Source organism: Xiphias gladius, chromosome 10 (assembly GCF_016859285.1).
Source record: "Xiphias gladius isolate SHS-SW01 ecotype Sanya breed wild chromosome 10, ASM1685928v1, whole genome shotgun sequence".
In the NCBI taxonomy this organism is placed as follows: domain Eukaryota; kingdom Metazoa; phylum Chordata; class Actinopteri; order Istiophoriformes; family Xiphiidae; genus Xiphias; species Xiphias gladius.
This window is the reverse complement of record NC_053409.1, coordinates 10,594,071-10,612,032: the sequence shown is the minus strand read 5'-3', so window position 1 is coordinate 10,612,032 and position 17,962 is coordinate 10,594,071. Positions and strand designations below refer to the sequence as shown.

The 17,962-nt window shown below is 42.5% G+C and overlaps 1 protein-coding gene across 1 annotated transcript; it reads left to right on the top strand.

Annotated features, from left to right (window-relative positions):
* Positions 1–8,494: 8,494 nt before the first annotated feature.
* On the top strand, positions 8,495–12,087 carry mycla (MYCL proto-oncogene, bHLH transcription factor a). The gene is made up of 3 exons (XM_040138236.1): positions 8,495–8,806; positions 9,330–9,958; positions 10,722–12,087. Exons 2-3 carry the CDS (start codon positions 9,415–9,417, stop codon positions 11,336–11,338), a joined length of 1,161 nt encoding a protein of 386 aa, XP_039994170.1. The 5' UTR covers positions 8,495–8,806; positions 9,330–9,414; the 3' UTR covers positions 11,339–12,087.
* Positions 12,088–17,962: the final 5,875 nt, after the last annotated feature.

Below are 17,962 nucleotides of genomic sequence, written 5' to 3'. Positions count from 1 at the left end.
GTCTAATTACAGTATGACCAAAAAGTACACTAAGTGAATTGGGGATAACCCCTCCTCCATGATAGAGGCTGCAGTGACCTAAGAAGGGTTCAGATATGAAAAACTAAGAAAGGATTTAATTTTTTTTTTACCTAATTCTTCACTTTATTTACAAGACAGTTCCAACATTAAAGTGACAATATGGATCTTTTAAAAGAAGAAAAGTTGACTTCATAAGCAATAAAATGCAACATAACTCAGTTCAATGCACTCAGGGGCTTCTCTGCTATAGCCTTACTTGGTCTGGTAAGACCAGTAGTTTATGATGGCTAATGTTAGCAAATTTTAGATAGATATTGCTATATAATGGACATTACTTACTGTCCGTCTTCTCTACTTCTGCTATTATTAATCTATGTTTTATTATTTACCATTGTACTGTAACTGTCACTTGTGACCACAGTGGTCTCCATTCAGCAAAAGTTACATAGACTCATTTTAAGTAATATCAGTACCCAAAAAAAACTGTTTGGGATCGACATTCATTATTTATTATCATTTATGTCTTGTTCATGGATTCATTTGTAGATTCAAAGGTTTCATGAGTCGCAAATTACGAAAATGTAATAATAATAATAGTATAATAAATAATAGTAATAATAAATAAATATATGTAGTATAAGTATTACTGGTGTGTATAGTGGCCCAATGTGTAAGTGGACACGTGAATTTTTTAGTATATAAAAATGTGAAATGTATGTATGTCACAATTTTAATACAAGCTGCAGTGCAAATATGCAAATGTACAGGGCCACAATGTACAGATACTCCACTACAAGATAGAGTCATGTATTTAAAATATGACTTCAGTAAAAGCACCTAAGTATGAGCAGCAAAACATTTCATGTATTTCTCTATACTGAATTAATTTTTCAAAACTCTTCACACAGTCAGCACCGCAGTAGTCAATGTGGATGAAACCGTGGATCACTTTTCATTGGTTGGATAGAAAATGCATACAATCACCACATCTCTCAAACTGCATGGAATGCAAGCCTGTTTTTGCACATTTACATCCTGCTGTAAAACTGGTCAAAACCTAATCTAACAGTAAATTGCTATAAATTACACTGAAATTTGCTGCATTCTACTAAATCTATATCTAAAAAGACATTTAAAAAATAAATTGCATGAACTCCCCATTGGGACTGAGTGTCTATTTTCATTCTTTGATGACCTCTATGAAAGACTTGTGCCAGGTCAGGAAAGGGAGCGGGTGCGGCTGAACCTGAAGGTTATTGTAATTGTATGGGATGATGTGGCCATCCCAGGATGGTGGCACAGTCCATGGAATTTACAAACGCCACTCTTTTTGTTGTAATGGATTCTTGCTTTATGCCAAATAAATATAGTGAATAAATAATAAAATATACCTCAAAAACAATAGTAATCCATATTGTAATACGATTTGTTGTTTGTCTATTAGGTCAGAGTGTAATGAGAGTCAAAGTTTTCTTGTTGAAAGACAAACGTTGTCTGTGTTCTGCATATGGGACCTCAGTATAGTGAAATGTGAAGTAATAATCGTAAAAAATTGTAACATGTAGTCCGCATTTTCATGTTACAGCTGGTTGGCTGGAGCTAAGTTTAATTTTTTTGATAACTTACTGTTAGGTAGTTTAATTAAAATCATTTTTTGATATTTATTTATACTCTAGGATAATCTTGAAAAGACTAGTTCATTTCATACTGGGTTGACGTATTTGATGTGGTTGGAGAGCTACCTTCCTGCCCTGTCTGGGGACCTGAAGATTACGTGTGTGTGGGTGTTCCGTGCTCTGAAACAGACCTGGGAGCAGTTTTACATGGTTCATATTTTTGCCCACAGTTTCATCAAAACCATTAAAATCTTTCTGAGGAAGGCTGTGGCACACACACGCACGCACACATGCACACACACGCACGCACACACACACACACAAACACACACAAACACACAAACACACACACACAACAACTAAAAACTTGCATAGAATTATCAAGTAACAAAAAAGTAAATTACTCATGTAAAACTCAAGTACCACTAAATTTCTACTTAAGTACAGTACTTTCCACCACTGGTGGCTGAGGAAAATGTGAAATATGTAACTTTCAAGCAACCTTCCAGGGTTAAAACTTTCATTGTGCCGCCACCTAATGGACATCGCTGTGGCATCACAACAAACTGGGTTGTAGGCATTAAAAACTAAACTGAACATTTGTGACACTCTTAATCTGTAATTTTAATCACATTTTTTTTATCTCGTGTCACTTTGCTGCCTCAGACTCACATGTTAACACAAGATGAGCTTGAATTGAATTTATTTTATTTGATAGTGAGACTGAAAGAGGGAAACCTATGTGCTGTCTAGTTCCTTTTTTTGAAAGAGTCTGAAAATGATGTCCTTTTTTCAAAAAACACCACACAAGCAGTAACATTTAAGATATTTACTATTTACAATAAATAACTCAAAATTATTATAAACTTCTGTTAGTTTACTACACATCATTAGTTTTTATTCCAGAAAGTGTTCCCTTGGTCCAGTGGTTCCCAACTATTTTGGCCTGTCGCATTTTCAAGTGACATAGTGACCCCTCATCCAAGGTTGCGTATGACTCCGAGTCGGCAGCCCTAAGGAAGTAAAACTATCCAGTATTTTGCAATAAAATTGGCAAAGATTCAAGAAACGTCGGAAAAAAACACTTTTTATCTTGTTAATCCTCTTGCAGACAAGTCGGGGTTGGTCTACTTTATTTCACCAGAACATACTCTGGAATAATTCCTGTGTATCAGTGCTATCTACAGAGTTCCCCTGTATCAGTGCTGCTTTCCAGGGCGTGTGCATATACTGAAAACAAGCAAATAAAACATATCAGTGAACAGTAGTAACAGTCTTCACAGTCTGTCAATCAAATACTAGTGTCCAGATTTGAGTTTACATTTGGGGGCTTGTAAACTAGCTTGTGCCCTTGTACACCTGTCAAACTGACTGCAGGTAGTGGCACCATAATATCGGGCTGCTCTTGGAACAAAGCATTTTCCCAGGTGATGTGGACCCCACCTTTCAAAAGCCTTTGCTCTTGTGTGACCATCAGGACCTTGCGCTGGTGGAGCTCTCTCAGATAGAAAATGTCAATCTTTGCGCAATCTTTTAGAGTCTGGTGTGTCATGAGAATCTGTTGCTCGCTCGTTGAATCTGATTTGACCTGTTTTGTTAAACTGGTTTTGGGAATCAGGCCATTCCAGTGGTTCAATGTAACTAAGTTCATTCAATCAAAACCTGCACTTAAGTGTGATTCTATAGTAATAATAATATATATGTAATTGAGTAGTTCCATTTTATTCCACTTTGTACTTTTTCCTCTCACTTCAGGGGGAAATGTTGCACTTTTTACTCCACTAAAAGTGTTTAGTTGCTAGTTATTTTGCTGACTAATATTTCACATAAAGAAACTTTTTTTCAACTTATAAAATATGACGCACTGTTATAGAGTAAACCTGCATATAAAGTATATAAAATTAGCCACACTCTGACCAGCTACAACAATGACATGCAATTTATCTAGAACTTAACTTGCTATGGAGTATTTTTACACTGTAGGAATACTACTTCTACTTAAGTAAAGAATCCAAACACTTCCTCCACCACTAGACAATCCCACAGTGACATGAGGGTAAAGGGAACAGTTCTTAAGTCAGTTATTTACACATAGCAAACACCAGGTGGCAGATTGGGTCACTGCCTATGTGCTGCCCTGAGGCAGTGGTTGCACTCAGTAGTCTGTCCAGCGATGTGTGTCTTTGTGATTCAGACGTTGCGATGAAGTTACTGTTTCACACAAAGCCCTCCCTGCTTCTGACATGTATAAAGTACGTACCTGACGTGTTATTTGCATGTTTCTTTGACGTGATGTAAACTTCACACTTTCATCAGCAGGACGTTGCAGCAATGTGAGAAAGAAATACATTTATGTCATGAGCATACCCTTTATTGATCATGAACACAGATGTGTAGGTGCCATTTGAATATCCGCAGCAATCATTTGTAATTTAACGCCAGGGTCACTTCGGGAGCTTGAGCTGTAATCGTATCAAATAATCTTTTCAGTAGTGCAGCACTTTGCTGAGGAAGAAATGAAACGTCTAATGTAATGCAGGCGTAGGCAGATACAGATCTCTGGTATGTGAAAAGCGGTTAGCAGGTAAAACTTGCACCCTCCTGTTCATGCTCCCATGGTATTTTGGGGGTGTCAGAATATGGTGTTTAACATCCCCGGGGAGCAATAACACTTGTGTGAATTATTTATGCCGTCTATCTCATCTGCATGGCTTTTCTCTGTGTGCCGGTTGACTGGTCCCATTTTTAAACCTGCTACACATTGTGTTTTTTCTTTCTAGACAGGAGGAGAAGGTCAGAGGTCAGGGGGTTCCTGTGTCATGGAGGTCGTGGGGAAAAGGAGGACACCACCTTGTATAGGACATTCTACAGACAGTCCCCCAAAAACCATCAAAATTCCTCCACTGCATTGTGTCCGATAGTCTTCAGGCAGCTGAGTGGGCGTTGTAGACTACATGAAGACTCTGCTGAGGTGGATCCCGACACCGCACCCCACTCCCCACCCCCTCCCCCAGGCTTTTAGCATCCACACATATGCTACTAGAACAATAAAGGACAATGGTGGGTACTCGAAGTTAAGATGGGAGATGACTTGGGAAGCTGGCTATTGTTGGTGTTAAGCATTGTTACCCCAACAATGGCCCTGTTGAGGAAAAGATCTCCATGTTTTAATGAAGAAAAGAGAAGAGAAGAGAAGAGAAGAGAAGAGAAGACAAGACAAGACAAGAGGAGGAAGGGCCTCAGCTGAATTTTATGGGACCAATGATTTTTCTTTCTTCCCTTTGGCTGGGATGAAATATTCCCAACATAGCAGCTTGAGGTTTGGTCCACTGTGTAATTATGGGATGTGAAGTTACAGGATCGAAAGGCTGCTCTGTGCTCTGTGGGTGAAAGAACACCAAAATCCTGTTGGTGAAGCCTGAAGTTAGCTGAAATAGTTAGCTCTCTTTTTGAAAATATTCAACTTATTTTAGATTGAGAAAATAAACTGATATCACAGGGTTTTGCAGTCATGATCCTTTTCATTTTTCCTTTATCTGACCAGGTAGAGCTCAAGAGAGATCATTAAAGCATTATTAGTGCAATAAATCTGAACAACATAAACAGTCTTAGTCCGCCTGAGGTACAAGTGATTATAGGTAAGCAGACTTGGAACCATCTGTGGAAAACAACGAGTGTTACTGAAGCAGAACGTGGATTTCTTTAATCAGAATGTGGGTTTATCCAACCAGAGATGGAACAAAGTCATTGTTATGCAAGTCACAAGTAAGCCTTGAGTCTAGGCTATTAAATCCTGAGTCAAGTCAAGTCCATTATTTGTACAACTTAAGGGTAACTGGGCAAACTCCTTCTGCTAAGGAATTTCTTGTAATATGATCAAAAACTCCAAAACAGCTACTAAATGGTTCTTTTAGTGAGACTGCTTGGTCAACAGCTGTTTCCAAGGCCAAGGATAAATTTTAGATCTCAACATTTAAGCCAACATGGATTAGAGGTGCTTAAAGTGCTCCGAAAAATTGAAATTTGAACACCTTCAATTCCCTGGCAACTGGGCAGACTCCATATGCTGAGGAACGTCTTGTGATATGATCAAAGGCTCAAGAACTGCTAATGAATGGACCTTGTGGTGAGACTGCTTTGTCAAACTTGGTTTTCAAGTCCTAAACAAGTTGTTTTGCATGTCTGCTGGTGTGTGCTGCCAAATGCACTTTTCTCTCCTGCTCGTAGAATGTTGTTAGCTGCAGTTGGACTGATTCAAAGAACAACTCTTGTCAGGAAAGTGGAGGTTCGAGCCCCCTGCACACTGCACACTTTTAAAAAGAACTTTTTTGTGGGGGGGGGGCGTAAAGCCAAACAGCTTAAGTCCAGATGAAGCCATAAGTCAATTGAGTCTTTTTAAATTCTATAAACACAAGTCTTGAGCCACCAGATGCATGACTCGACTCCCTCGCCTCTGTCTGGTACAGTATCAATAAACCGATTGACTGCGTTCAGTGCACTTTAACCATATACCAGAACGGAGGAGGGCACCATGGAATCAGGGGCATGTGTTTGACCTCAGGCCAGTCGCTGACAACAGATGTCCATCAGTAATCAGTGTCATTATCTTGGCCTGAATATGATTAGAGATGCTGGAGGTTTTGTCTCGCCCACTGAGAGGCTTAATTAAGAAGAAGTGCACGCTATGGAGCAAACTGATCAATGTAATATCAAGGAAGAAGTCAAGGACAGGGGTATTGCATTGTTTTGGCCTGGCGTTGTCTGGTCATGAGATGTTGGTGAACTTTGACCTTTTGCTTGCCAGTGAGCATAAAGAATTTGTCCACGCCAGACAATATATATATACAAATCACGTCTCTACTTATTCACTGCCTGATTCAATACGGTTATATCAGGGTTAGTGTTAAAATAATTGAATGTTTCAGGTCATTGAGTGCACATGGGTTTTACAAGGGTGGTTTTTATTCTCTGGCAGAGTTGCTGTCGTGGCCTGCAAACAAGAATTTAAGACCGCATGTAGTAGTTTTTTGTTTAGGACATTAACTTGTTTGCTGCTGAGGAGGCTTTCCCTCGCATCACCACAACCTGCAGGGAGAATCTCAACTGTCGGAGTACTCGCTGTGTTCTTTTGTGTCAAAGTGGAGGTCATTCAAAGATCCAGCACGCACTCCGCCCTTCACTGTGAAAATGTTTTGTAGCTTGGAATAGAATACACCTTTTAGCTACTGTCTATACCCTGCCTAGATGAAGATGCTGAATATGGAAATGAAGGACTATCTACGCTTAATTCCTATCTTTTGTAATGCAAAGAGAGTCCTGCTACTGCAAATCAACAAATCCACAGCTCTTTATGACTCAATTGACTAACGGCAACTTCGTGAAACTGCGCCACAACCGCTTTATCTTTCTTTTCCAGATGAACTCAGACATCACCAACTTTTAACCAAAATCATTTAACCGAAACAAGCCTTTTATGCAGCTGAAACTGTTTGGGGTGAAAACGTAGATTTAAAAGTCTTTAGACTTCTGACGTCTGCCAATTTTAACAGGATTAAGGGAAAAGAGGATCAGCAAAAAACGAATGTTTGCCATCAAGGTGGAGACGTGTCAACTGTATCTAAGGATGAGGTTCACAGTCTTGACTGGATCTACCTGCACTGTGGACTATCTCGAATGCATTATGGTGTTATAATGAAACATGAATCATGTGCCCTCCGTGATATATGTTAATTATACTGGGATGCGGTGGTAGAAGATGGATTAATAACTTAAGTAAAAGCAGCAATAAAACAATGTAAAAATACTTCATTACAAGTAAACGTCCTGGATTTAAAAATGTACCTAAGTAAAAGTCCTAAAGTGTTAACAGCCACATTTACTTAAAGTTTTACAAGTAAAAGTACTCATGCAGAAAAAAAGGCTCTGTGAATATTATATTTTGAAAGATTATTACAGCTTCAATCAACAACTATTTTCATTCTTTATTAATCTTGCAGTTATTTTCTGGAATTTTGATCTATAAAATGATAGAAAATTAAGAAAACTGCCGAACACAATTTCCTAAAGCCTGGGGCGACGTCTTCGCTTGCCACGCTTTGTCCAATCAACAGTCCAAAACCAAAGGATATTAGGTTCACGTTCACATAAGACAAAGAAAATCAGCAGACCTTCAGAGTTGAGAAGCTGGAACCAGGCAACGTTTGACTTTTTTGCTCAAAAAATGACTTACAGTAGGACATTATTTTTCAGTTGATCGACTAATCGATTAATCAACCGATTCTTTCATCTCTTTATATTATAACTTTGGATAATTATTACTGATGCATTCATGTGTAAGTCTCTTATTGCTATTGCAGCACAAGGTGGAGCTAATTTTTACTTCTTTGTATACTGTTTGGTCGTTTAATCACCAACTATGCTTCTTAATTTATGTTTAAGTTGATACTAAATTGATTTTTCTGTGTAAAAGCTTTATTTACAGAGTAACAAGCAAGTACGTGTGTCAAATTTAAATATGCTGGAGTATGAATTTGACTATCTCCCTCTCAGATGTAGTGAGGTGGAGATACAAAGTGTATCGCCTAACGGTAAAACCCAGGTACAGTACCCAAACCTTTGACTGAGATAGGCGACGGAAGTGAGTAAATGAATGACTTGTGACTAAAACATCTGTTCTCTTTCTGAGACCACTACCGGAGCAACAGCTGGAATATTGATGAAAAAATATAGACGTCGATTCTTGTGACCATACTTGGTGTCGTAGACGGGGCGGGGCCGTGCGCCCCCCCCGCCTCGCCTCTGATGCAAACGAAGGGCCTAACCCGGATCTACCGCTGCAGATATTTCAGAGGCTCCTCCCTGCACTTTTTTTTTAATCGCCTTATAACAGGATATCTCACTGGCGCGAAAAACGCACTGTGTGGCTTTCTAGTACACATTGTGGGGCGGACCCGGTGCCTGTTGTTGTCCCCCCCCCCCCCTCGTTTTTGCCTTTTGCGCTTTTTAAACTGAACCAGAACCAAAGTGTAACACCACATCTTTGTATCCAGTCGCAACTCGGCAGCCTTTATCCGCCTGATCCCCGTGAACCGTGGACATTTTGCTCTTTGGCTGCTGCGGAGGGGCTTTCGATGCCCTGAATTTCACAGTGGGATTTTGCGGAGAAGCCGGTGAGTAGTTTTATTCTGGTGCCTGCCGATGAAAGTTTGAGCCTAGGGGGGGGAGGGGGGCTGTCTTGCGAGGTTTAACCCACTCTGAGAATTTGCAGGATTCCACTTTTCTTCTTTTCTTTTTGCCGGTTTCGCGACTGCTCCGCGGAACAAAGCGCAGCCTACATTTCAGGAAATACAGCCTTGATCTACTACTTTTACGCAGCGCAGTCCCCTTAAAACGGAGCCTGCGGTCATCCCGCGTCGCCTCATTTCCATTCCTAACTTGCCATGAATTATAGCTGACGCCTATATATAACTAGATTATGTAATAACCTTGTGTGCCTGGACGGTTTGAGTCCATCACCGAGAAAGAGAACATCCGCAAGATGCAATCAATTATGAATGTGGTCCCATCTGTAGAAAGTAGTCGGGCTGTGAGCCCATGATGGATACGTGAAATGTGATCATAGATCAGATGGGAGCTACTTTAAAAAAGATCATTGCTAATCACTGTGATATACCCCCCCCCCCCCCCCCCCAGGTTGTGCAGGACGTTCTTCAGAGGCCACTGGTGTCATTTGATCGTTTCTGGGAATAAACTCTAGAGGATTTTATCAGCTGGAAACATGGAGTTCGACTGTTACCAGCACTATTTTTTCGACGATTTCGACACCAAGGAGGATTTTTACAAGTCAACTGCACCGAGCGAGGACATATGGAAAAAGTTCGAGCTGCTGCCCACGCCTCCCATGTCCCCCAACCGGACTCCGAGCGGTGCTGCCCTGCACCTTTCGCCGGGAGACAAGCTCAACTGGCTGTCCAAGATGCTGGGCCAGGACGAGGAGTGCGAGGGCCAGTTCATCCCCAATACGGGGGAGCTGTTCGGCAACCTCAGCTCCATCATCATCCAGGACTGCATGTGGAGTAGTTTCTCCGCCAGTAAGCAGCTGGAGAAGGTCAGCGGAAGAATGTCAGCTGCGGCGCAGAGCGGCGCCCCCCCCGTGGCCCAGATCTCCGTGAGACCGAGCAAAGCGCCGTGTGTCTCGCCCGGTGGCCCGCTCACGGCCTCGGCGACGGACTGCGTCGACCCGGCGGCTGTTCTCACCTTCCCGTCAAGCAGCTTCAGGAAGCCGGCGTCGTCTGGCTCCGAGTCTCGCTCTGATTCTTCTGGTAAGGAAGCAGCCGTGCTCCAAATTGCCCCACCCCGCCCCTACCTCCGGATTATATTGCCCTCTAACAATGCGTAATTTGGAAAAGTGGGCTGCTGTTGCATAACTGTGGTCCGCGGTGCAGCGGGGTTATCAAGCGCAACACAGACAGTCACCTTTAAAGGCTGGATTTTCACTCCCCGTTTGCCAATGCGCCACATGCTCGCTCTGAGTCCACACGCAGCCTTTCAAAAACCGCGCCCTCGTCGCTTTAACTTGAATTCCCCCCGTTTCAATATCTCTCACTTGCCCTGCATTACGGTCGGATCTGCGGTGGAGGGGCGGGGTGAACAAGTCCCGATGATTTATTACTAATACTGCACACACACACACACAGCGACAGACCTTGAGGGTAACTCTTGCACATTTCCCAAATTAGGGAATGCCCCCTGCAAGCAGATCTCCTCATTGAAACTGTCACTGAGCACTGGAAGGCGCAGTGCTCAGTGACAAAAGCTTGGACTCCTGCTTGCTTTGGCACGGACTACCACTGCTGTTAACACCTCTGCTCCCGCTCTGCCCTCCTCCCGCAGAGCGGGAGCATAGTGATCTGCATGCTTGGTCAAAGGAATCTACTTCCTTATGGTTAGTTTAGTTAAAGTTTGATTGAGCGTGACTCCGTACAGGCATGTCAAGCTAGGAAGTATTTTGTAAAGGGTGCCGTTGAAAAATCTCACCCGCACGCCTTGTGTATGTTGCTGAATAATTTTTCTATCTGATGACAGATGACGAGGAAGAAATCGATGTGGTCACCGTGGAGAGCAAGCAGAACCGGGTGCGGCTGGTGAACGTCAGAAAACCGGTCACCATCACGGTCCGGGCCGACCCCTGCCCCAAACGCTTCCACATGTCCGTGCACCGGCAGCAGCACAACTACGCCGCCCGGTCCCCAGACAGCGAGCCGGAACCGGAGGATGAAGACGAAGATGAAGAGGAGGAGTATGAGGAAGAGCCTCAAAGCAAGCGTGCCTGCACGGCATCCAGTCGGCAGCCGGGCTCTTCGGCTCATGTCTCCCAGCCTGCCTCCCCCGCAGAGACTCCCCAAAACTCGGACACAGAGGACACTGACCGCAGACGGAACCACAACTTCCTAGAGAGGAAGAGGAGGAACGACCTCCGGTCTCGTTTCCTCGCCTTGCGGGATCAGATCCCCGGCCTGGAGTCTGCCAAAACTCCGAAGGTGGCCATCCTGACCCAGGCAACAGAGTACCTCGTGGAGCTGCACACCAGGGAGAAACGGCAGATCCAGGAGAAGAAACGACTCAAGTCCCGACAGCAGCAGCTTCTTCGCAGATTATCTGAACTGAAGCGCTCTTCAGACACAAAACAAGTGTGCTTTTGAAATAAACTGCCTCATTCACAGTCAAGAACGTTGCCCTCAAGTTACCTGTCACTTTTGAAAAGGTACAGTTTATAAAACAACATGCCTCATGTAAATTATCCTGAAATGAATTTGTTTTGGAATACATTCACGTTTTGGTTGGCTTCCGATGAATTGCCAGCAGTTAGATTCCCAGTTTGCCGTGTTTTTATTTTTTTCTTTGCACAGTGTTTTAGTTTTGAACGGGGGAGTAAACGAATGGACTTTTATAGCTATGACCAAGATATTCCATGGTATGCTGTGATGGGAATTGAGAAAAACCTTTTTGTTAGTAGTTTACCAGTGTGACAGTGAACCTATGTAGCCTTCATGATGAGTATGGAAGTTGGGTTAGAGGTCTTCATTGCACACTTATAATGGAGTGAAGTGTGAATGCCTTTCTTTGTACATAAGAGTGAATGGGACTTTTCCCGGTTTGTTTGTATGACGGATTATTTGATGTACAAATTGTTCTGTAAATAATAGCTTATTGCTCCTGGTGGAGGAGACAAAATCAAGAGTTGTCACCGGGTATCGCTCCTCTGTATGACGCGCCACCAGGCACTGAGGAGCCTCTATTTTGTTAAGAAAATAGAAAAATGAACAAAAAAAATAAATAAGTAGCACTGCTGTACTTTATATTCACATGTCACTTTGTGATTCAATGCTTCTCCTGATTTTGGTTGATTTCTAAAAAGCATGCTAACATCAACAGCAACATTAAATTTTTATACCGTTTGCATACAAACCTGAAGTCTTTTGTTTTTTATTCAAATCTCACACATTGCGAAGACACGAGTTACTGTCTTCCTCTATAAATTGATCTCTGAACATTTTGACCTAGTAATCAAAATTGACTTTGGGCTCATCTCAGAATTACACCACATCTCCTGTTAGTTTCAAAGGCAACCAAAAGAAAAACTCTCATCAAAATGAAACCTTGATTTTTTTTGATTTTTTTTTTATGCGTTTGAGCTGGAAGTAACAAATGACACAGATTTATCATGCCTCATACTGAAGGTGTGGGTAGGATGCACCACTTACTGCTGTGGTCGTGCCTCTCCAGAAAGGCAACCTACTATCGCACACAAATCAGCTGTAAATGAGGGCAGAGCCTTAAAAAATGAGCTAACTGCTAAACGTTCCCGCTCCTTGTCGCCCGGTGCTATGTGTCAAATAAGCGAGCATGTCTTGTGCACCAGCAGCTGGTCTGTGGAAGGTTAGACTGAGCTTGTCCTTGAGACTTGCCCTTGAAGAGAGTGTAAGTGATACCGTTGTGGATCCTCCCCTCTGCAGTGGCTGCTGCATGCTGGGCACCTGATGTGCTCTGAAGTAGGTTACACACACACACACACACACACACACACACACACACACACACACACACACACATACATACATACATACATACGTACAGGTATCTTTAGAACAGCCCGCTGGGTTTGGAGACAGGCTGTGTGAACTGATACTGGGATTCAGTGCAGCTATTCACACAGGTATGCAGTCAGAGAGTAGCGCTGCATTACCTAAGTGGCTGTGGAAGAAGTGGAAATCTCTCAACGAATTCTACATTAGTGCACGAGACTGCCCTCTTGTCCCCGTTCACGAGGCTTGTACTTCTTGTGTGACGTGCCTTTTAATACCCTGTGTTGATACAGGAACACAGGAACACAGTCTAATTAAGGTTTAGATTTGATTGAATAATAAATGGGTGGTATCCTTACACTGTATTGAAAATCCCCAAAAACTTATTGAACTGAAAAAAGCCAACATTTTGAATAGGCAACAAGAGTCCAGATTTGAACAGGACAACATGTCTATATATCTACTATCTTTGTGTGATTTATTCTGTATAAACCTGAACTGAACGTCCAATATGAGGAAAATTCTTGCATATGAGTTCCTGTGTGATGCTGCTAACCTATCAGTGACCTCACCGGTGGGTGACTGCAGGTCTGAATGACTCAGGCCTGAGCTCCAGTCATTTGTTTCATAAACTTAAAAGCAACCATTTGGTTCAAGTACGGCCTGACAGACGAGCCAGACACACCCCGATTTCCAACTGTCTCACACCTCGCTGGCCTTTGTTATGGCTGGGATTGGTTGGTGTTTCACCTGCCTGTATTTGCTCTCTGGGCCCCATTTTCAGCCCTGAGGGCACTATTCTCTGGCACAGTTGAATATTTCCTTTACAAAATCAGCATTTGTTCTCAGGAGGCTCAGTTGAGGAAGTTAAATGACCCCATCGACACACAATAGGTGGTAGAAACTCTTTGCAAAAATAATGACTTTGCTACATTTTATTATTCATGCTTTTTAGTCATCATATTTACCTTGTAAACTGAGAACAGAATGGAAATTTCAGGTAATACATACCTATGTGAACTTGTGATGAAGTCTATTCGCAGTAAACAGCAATGACTCCTTAGATTGACATCAGCTGCAGCCGCTGTGCTTTTTGTACTTCAGGAAGTGAAAGCAAAAATCAGATATCAGGTCTTGGACTATATAGGAACAACCTGTCTGTTTTCTAGTTACCTTCCAACCACAATATACCACTTAAGTGATACAGCAGAAGAGTAGGAAATCAATACTTAATTTAATAATATAGAGCAGGTTCAAAGACTTTTTCAAAAAGATGTACTCTTACTGAAGTTTGTGATTCATTTCAGTTCAACTAACCAACACCAACATGCAAAGGGTTTTGACCACAGCATGTTTCAGGGGATGCAAAGGAAAACATAGCTGGTGTCTGGGGAAATATCACATCTTGATCTTGTTTCTTTTTGAAGAGCTAAATTGAGTTTTAAAAAGAAATTGTGATAGAATTGTCTCAACGCACACACTGTGATTGTTCAGTTGGAATTAAAAGATGTAAAGACACCGAAGTCAGACTGAGTTTCTCAGCAGCAGCTGAGTTTGTTACAGTGTTCAGCGTAAACACACAATGGTTATGACACTCCTATGTTTAAAAAAAACAGGATTTTTCCTGAATGAAAAAAATAAGGAAAGAGGATCTCTTTGTCCCTCGGGGTGCTCTGTTCTGACGGTTAACTTGCCAGACCAGAATTTCTGCTCTCAAGTTAATGCAACACCCACACAGAGCATATTCTGAAGTGCATGTGTGATCACTTTCACACACATGCTCATGCCGTGGCTGTCTCCTTTTAGAGTGTATGTATTTTATTCCCTCACATCTGCAAGCTGCATTCATTTTCTGGGGTAGAGTAAGTCCTTTAGTCCCAAACAGCTGCAACCTATTACTGTCCCCTATACTAAATAGCTGGTGTGTGTAAGTGGAGATCCGTGCACGGCTGTGTCATAGAGGTCTACATAATCCTAGGGTAAAAGACAGCATGTGACAGCTTTACCGGTGGTCAGAGAGAAATGTGTGATGTGTGCGACTGTGGAGAATTGATGATTTGGCTGGCCTCTCTTTGATTTATACATCCTCTGTCTTCACACACACTCACACACTTGTCTCATGTAAAAAGCAATCTCATTAATCTTTCCTTTTCTTTTCGAGTCTAGGCACTCCTTCACTCTGACACAATGGGATGTGCAATGGCCTTTACAGAGCACCTACCTTTAGCATGCATTTGCTGCCTGGGAAATCCATTGATTTGAATAGTTGGCTGGCATGATTAATGGGCTAATTGCATGATTCATTCAAATTGTCAGTCCCGTGTAACTCAGAATTGTGTAGCTGGGTTTGCTAAGAGAGGAACGTTCCCTGGAAGGCGAAAACAACACTGAGCCCTTCAGGGGTTACACATTGATGTATGTATGTATGCTGGTGTGTATGTATGTATGTATGCTAATTCACTTTATCATATATAGCTGTGTGGTAAGCAACAAATTGTATCCCACAGAGTGAGTATATTCAGTGTGTTTGTGCATGTGTTACCATTGGCATAATAATACTACATCACTTGGGAATAATGGCTCAATCTGTAAACATTTGAGGAAAACACAAAAGCAGAAGAGCATGTCTTATCTTTGGCCTCTCACCCTGACAAGAGACACTGTCAATCATTATTGCTGCTCTAGCATTTCTTGCTGATAAATGATCATTGAGGTCAAACCACTGCACATCTGCAGATTGAAAAGTCAGCGTGTGAGAATCGCAGCTTACCTTAACAGGCTTTTTAATTGAGCAACTCATAAAATGCATCTGTGTTCCTGGAAAGCGGGAGGATAAACTTTCGCAACCGTTAACATCCTCTAGCTGTCACTGTGATGGCCCTCCTACCTTTGCACTTAAAAGAGAAAAAAACACACAGACACATTGAGCAATATTTCCACCATGTTAACTGGTTGTTCTGACTGGCCTGGTTTGTATAGCGTGTATATATTGCGTGTTTACACAGAGGGGTAGAGGAGGAAACGGACCATAAACACACCACACTGGTTTGTGAGTCTAAGAGCATGGTTGAACTGGCTGCTTATCCCTGACCTACATGTGGGGAAATATGGGACATATAATACAGGGAGAAACAGGCTTATCTGAGGATAACCTAATGATCTCCTGTGTGAGAATGAACTGTAGTGGAATTGAATAATCTGCCATTTGGAGGCTTGGTTCAGGTTTATACAGAGTAATTTCGCATGGTCACAAGCTTGGAGGGAATCGTAGTCAGCTGGAGAGAGGAGAAGTGGACTCACTGTCAACCCTCTCTTACTCAACACTCAACACACACCCTTCCCTTTATTCTATTTTTCAAGTGGCTGACGGTCAAGGAAGATGGGGAAAACACAAGCGGGAACAGACGCAGATACTCACATTTGCTTGTGAAGGCAAACACACACCACACACACAAATAGTTGCAGAAACTTTCCCTGGTCGCAGTCCTCCATCTCTCTGCCTACTGACCCACATTCCAGCCTGGTTGTGTCACTGGCGCTCAGCCTGGGCCGTGGCGGCTACTGTCCATCTGATCCTAATGAGGCTGTGGGCCTGCCACAGAAAAACCACATGATTATGCTGGCATGCAAGAAATCATATCCTTTTTACTCCCTGCTTTCTTGTTTATCTGTCTTTCCTACTGTCCTCTCATTTCCCTACCCGTCTCTCTCTACCTCCTCTTCTCTGTGCATCCCCATCAGAATCAGTCCCTCCCCTTAGGTACTTATCTCCACCATTTGCTCATCCAGGTCAGTCTTCTAAGCTCAGTCTCCCTCTTCCTCTCTATGTTGCTCACCCTCCCCATCCTAAGGCCAGAGTTACATAACAGTGATGATTCAATTGGAACAGGCTGTATATGTCCCTCTCTTTCTGGATACATCTGGCCCTGGCTGACTGGTGTCACCCAGTGTTTGGCTTTAAACCTCAGCCAGTCCAACATATTGGTCTGCCTTAAAATAAAAAACAAAACAAAACAAAACGCTAGGTGTCATGAGTTCCTGTGCGGATCCTGTTGTCCACCAACAGTTTTTTGTGTTATTTTGTATTATTTATTAATTAATTTATTTTTGTAGTTTCCCCTTTCCACCAGCACCTTCTTTAGCCTCCTTGGCCAACAGTTATCTTGTCGGCTGTAGGTTAGTAGTGTCTGAGTTAAATTAGGGAGGGTTAGCGTGGGGCCGGGCAGCCGTGTCGTGTCAGCGGAGCAGGCCTTTCAACTCGCCTGTCTAATCTGGAGCTAATCCTAATCCCGTTAGTGTAAACACTGCTTCCATCTGGACCCAGACAATGAACCCATCAAAAGGTCTTCGAACCATCACACTGCGTGAGCTGTCAGTGGCTCACGCTAAACTCCCTGACCTGAGCTAATGACGCAGTCACGCTGAAGATGGACTGTCCAGCAGGTAGGGGGTAAACAAACAAGTGCATAGCCAACACTGTACATGAGATGATGATAATAAAGCAGACAGTTAGGATGGGAGACTAGAAAAAAAAGCGTCATATATTTTGTATCAGGACATATGGAGGCAAACATGAGTAATCTGTTTCTATAGGGTATTCGGCCACTGGAGATGTAAGAGGGAGCTTTAGCTGTGGTGATGCAACCACTGGTGCTAGTTAATGCAAAGGAGGAGGGGGGGGGGGGCTCAACAGTGACAACTGCTATGCTTTCCTCACCCTGGCAACCCCCCCTACCAACACAACAATTCTAACTAACATGCACACATACAGAGTGGGTGAGAGAGGGCTAAATGTATGCTCCCAGAAAGTATGTTTAGATGCACACGAGTATCTTTTTGTCTTATTCTTTTTTTTAATGTTATACAAGGGATATGAGTGTGAAACCTGATTATTGATAATCCCATTTAAATGATTCATTATCCAGTTTCTGATTATCTGGCTCTACGCAGACATGTCCTTGACTCTTCAAATCCAGGCATTGTTTGTCAGTTTATACTGCCTGGGTCGCTTTAGCAGGTGAGGACGAACCCACTTTGGTTTCTGGTTGCCTGGACTTACCTTATGAACTCATCTCTCTGCTGGGTTTGGCTTCTTCATAATATTACCAGTGATGAAAGACAAGGGCAGCAAGCCATAACATTCATGCTTAAAACTGCTCTAAACACTATTTTTATATGTACAATTAATCAAATGACTATGTGTAAAATGAAAGGGGTTGCTTGCAGTGATGAACCCACAAA